Source organism: Prorops nasuta, unplaced genomic scaffold (assembly GCF_024137725.1).
Source record: "Prorops nasuta isolate Cenicafe-Biocafe unplaced genomic scaffold, Cenicafe_Pnas_1.2 PNAS00032, whole genome shotgun sequence".
In the NCBI taxonomy this organism is placed as follows: domain Eukaryota; kingdom Metazoa; phylum Arthropoda; class Insecta; order Hymenoptera; family Bethylidae; genus Prorops; species Prorops nasuta.
This window is the reverse complement of record NW_027116829.1, coordinates 2,575,580-2,577,707: the sequence shown is the minus strand read 5'-3', so window position 1 is coordinate 2,577,707 and position 2,128 is coordinate 2,575,580. Positions and strand designations below refer to the sequence as shown.

The window sequence follows — 2,128 nt, the reverse complement described above, 5'->3', positions numbered from 1 at the left end:
AAAACAGCGGGACGCCGTGTTAACTTAAGTGAAAATACCACCGTGAGGTCCACTCTCCTCTCTCGCTCTCGTCTCCTCGAAACTCTCTGTTGCCAACGCGAACCTGTTAGACGCTCCTGAGTCTCGGTCCGCTCGCGGACCAAGCAGGATCGAGCTTTTTCTCCACTGCTGCGACGATGGACTGCAGCTGACGTCTCACCTGAAAAACAGCCAAATTTATCTTGGACCGCTCGCGCTCGGTAAAACCTTCCTCCTTGCCGGAGAAATAAATCAGTGCGAAGCTGGTAGCCCGCCTTGGAGAATTATTACACGTGATTCTGAATTATATAGATGGAGGAAACCAAATGGACGCTTGAGAATTCGAGAAAATTGATTCGCGAATTGCCGATACGTGCCCAGCTGTAAAGAGAGAGAGAGAGAGAGAGAGAGAGAGAAAAGGACGAACCTGGACGTTTTTCTCATTTCATGCTTGAGGAAAAATACGCTGACGTCACGGGACTCTGTATCTTCGGGAAGGAACGGTGATGTGGGCGAGTCGGGGAGGAGGAAATCGAAGGGATCTCGTGATTTCTTTATCGCGAATGCATCAGGATCGTTAAGGAGAATTTATCCCCTTTCGGAGTTCCTCTCGTCGAGGCAATAATCCGAGCGGAATATTGTCGGGATCGTGGTGGAGTCTCCAGTCGACTCCTGCATTCTTCTTAATCGACCTTCGGCGTAGAATAGTTGGATGCTGATAACGAGCTACCGGAAGGTTCCATTATACCGGAAGTGGTATTATCGCCCGTTCAACGATATCAATTGTGACTCTCGTGCACTGATATAACTGGCCAAGGTGAAATCTCGTATCCTCCGAGCTTCGCTGGGCGTTTGTAAGGCTGTGATCGATCAACCGATGACTTTTGCAAACTAATAATTTTCATACGAGGCACGGAGAATCGAGAGTTAAAATTGCGGAGGAAGAGGATCGCGCGCGGGGGGCGGGGGTGAAAGTTGGATAGAGTGTCGAGGATGATGAGCGAGAAAAAGAGTATGGAGGCGCGAGATAAATCGACCGAGTGGGCGTTGCTGTTTCCCCTGAAGGCTGGCCTTTTTGCGATGAAGTCATCGATGTCGTCGAAGAGCATGAATCGCGAGAAGGAGAGGACGGCGAAGGAGAAAAATCTTCATCCTCGAGCCAGGATTCGTCGTGGGTCCTCCTTATCCGATCTGGACAAGCTTCAGAGCAAAACTCTGCTGCCGGATGTGGTGAGGTCGACGGAGAAATGCTGCTCCGAGTCCTTGCCCCACTCACCGGCACTCTCAAGGACGAATCTCGGCTTGAGCAATAGCTACGTGAGAGGCAGTATCGGGGACCTGATGAACATGAAGAGATACGGCGGCTCCAATTGGAGCGTGAGGAGCGAGAGTCTGATAGCCAAGGTCGTTCCATTGAGCACGGTAACCCCGAAGCAGAGTCCGCCGATGGAAAAAAGCCTCGAGGACCTTCGGGACGAACTTCAGGATGCCTTTGGCACTTCCGGTAAGCCGTTGACCTGTGCCCAGAGGACTCAGAGGCTCAGCAGATTGATCAAGAAGCAGCGGTGCATCAAACTGCTCAGCCCCAACAGCCTTCAGAAGGAGTTCATTGAGAAAGTAAGTGCTGGAAGTAGATGAAGAGAACCGTGGCAACGCAATTAGACGTCTCGAAAGATGAATTTTATCCTATTGAGACACGTGAGAAAAATCGATAACGATCCACCGGGGATTCCAGCTGCTCGTGGTCGTTATACTTGGAAATCTCCGAAGCAGTCCCAGTGAAAGACGCTTATGCCAACTAAAATATTCATACTCCATCCTGTCTCGAACTGCTGCTGATCTGCATCGTCCCTTCCACCTCGAGGTCAATGACCCTCTTGCTATTCGCCGTTGGCCAATCGACTAAAGAGAAAAGAAAACGAAAAGCGGTGAATCTTATATATAGGATATATATATATATATATATAGTTATTGGGAAAGCGGTGTAGTCCGTTGCTCGTGAATTTCTCGTATCTCCAGAGATGCTACCTGACACACCGAGTCAGAAGCCTCGAGCCTGGGTTAATTAACTCCTGTTAATTACAAGAATGTCCCAAGTTTGCTCACGGTA

At 49.6% G+C, this 2,128-nt stretch overlaps 1 protein-coding gene across 1 annotated transcript; it reads left to right on the top strand.

The window, feature by feature from the left end:
• Positions 1 to 1,012: 1,012 nt before the first annotated feature.
• Positions 1,013 to 1,924, top strand: LOC136783128 (uncharacterized). The gene is made up of 2 exons (XM_066742989.1): positions 1,013 to 1,635; positions 1,754 to 1,924. Exons 1-2 carry the CDS (start codon positions 1,015 to 1,017, stop codon positions 1,922 to 1,924), a joined length of 792 nt encoding a protein of 263 aa, XP_066599086.1. The 5' UTR covers positions 1,013 to 1,014.
• The last annotated feature ends 204 nt before the right edge of the window (positions 1,925 to 2,128 follow it).

What these genes read in the sequence shown, in the direction of transcription:
- LOC136783128 (XM_066742989.1), top strand. Translation starts at nt 1,015, where the DNA reads ATGAGCGAGAAAAAGAGTATGGAGGCGCGAGATAAATCGACCGAGTGG. An exon ending in AGAAGGAGTTCATTGAGAAA is followed by an intron (nt 1,636 to 1,753) that starts GTAAGTGCTGGA and finishes CGGGGATTCCAG; the next exon opens with CTGCTCGTGGTCGTTATACT.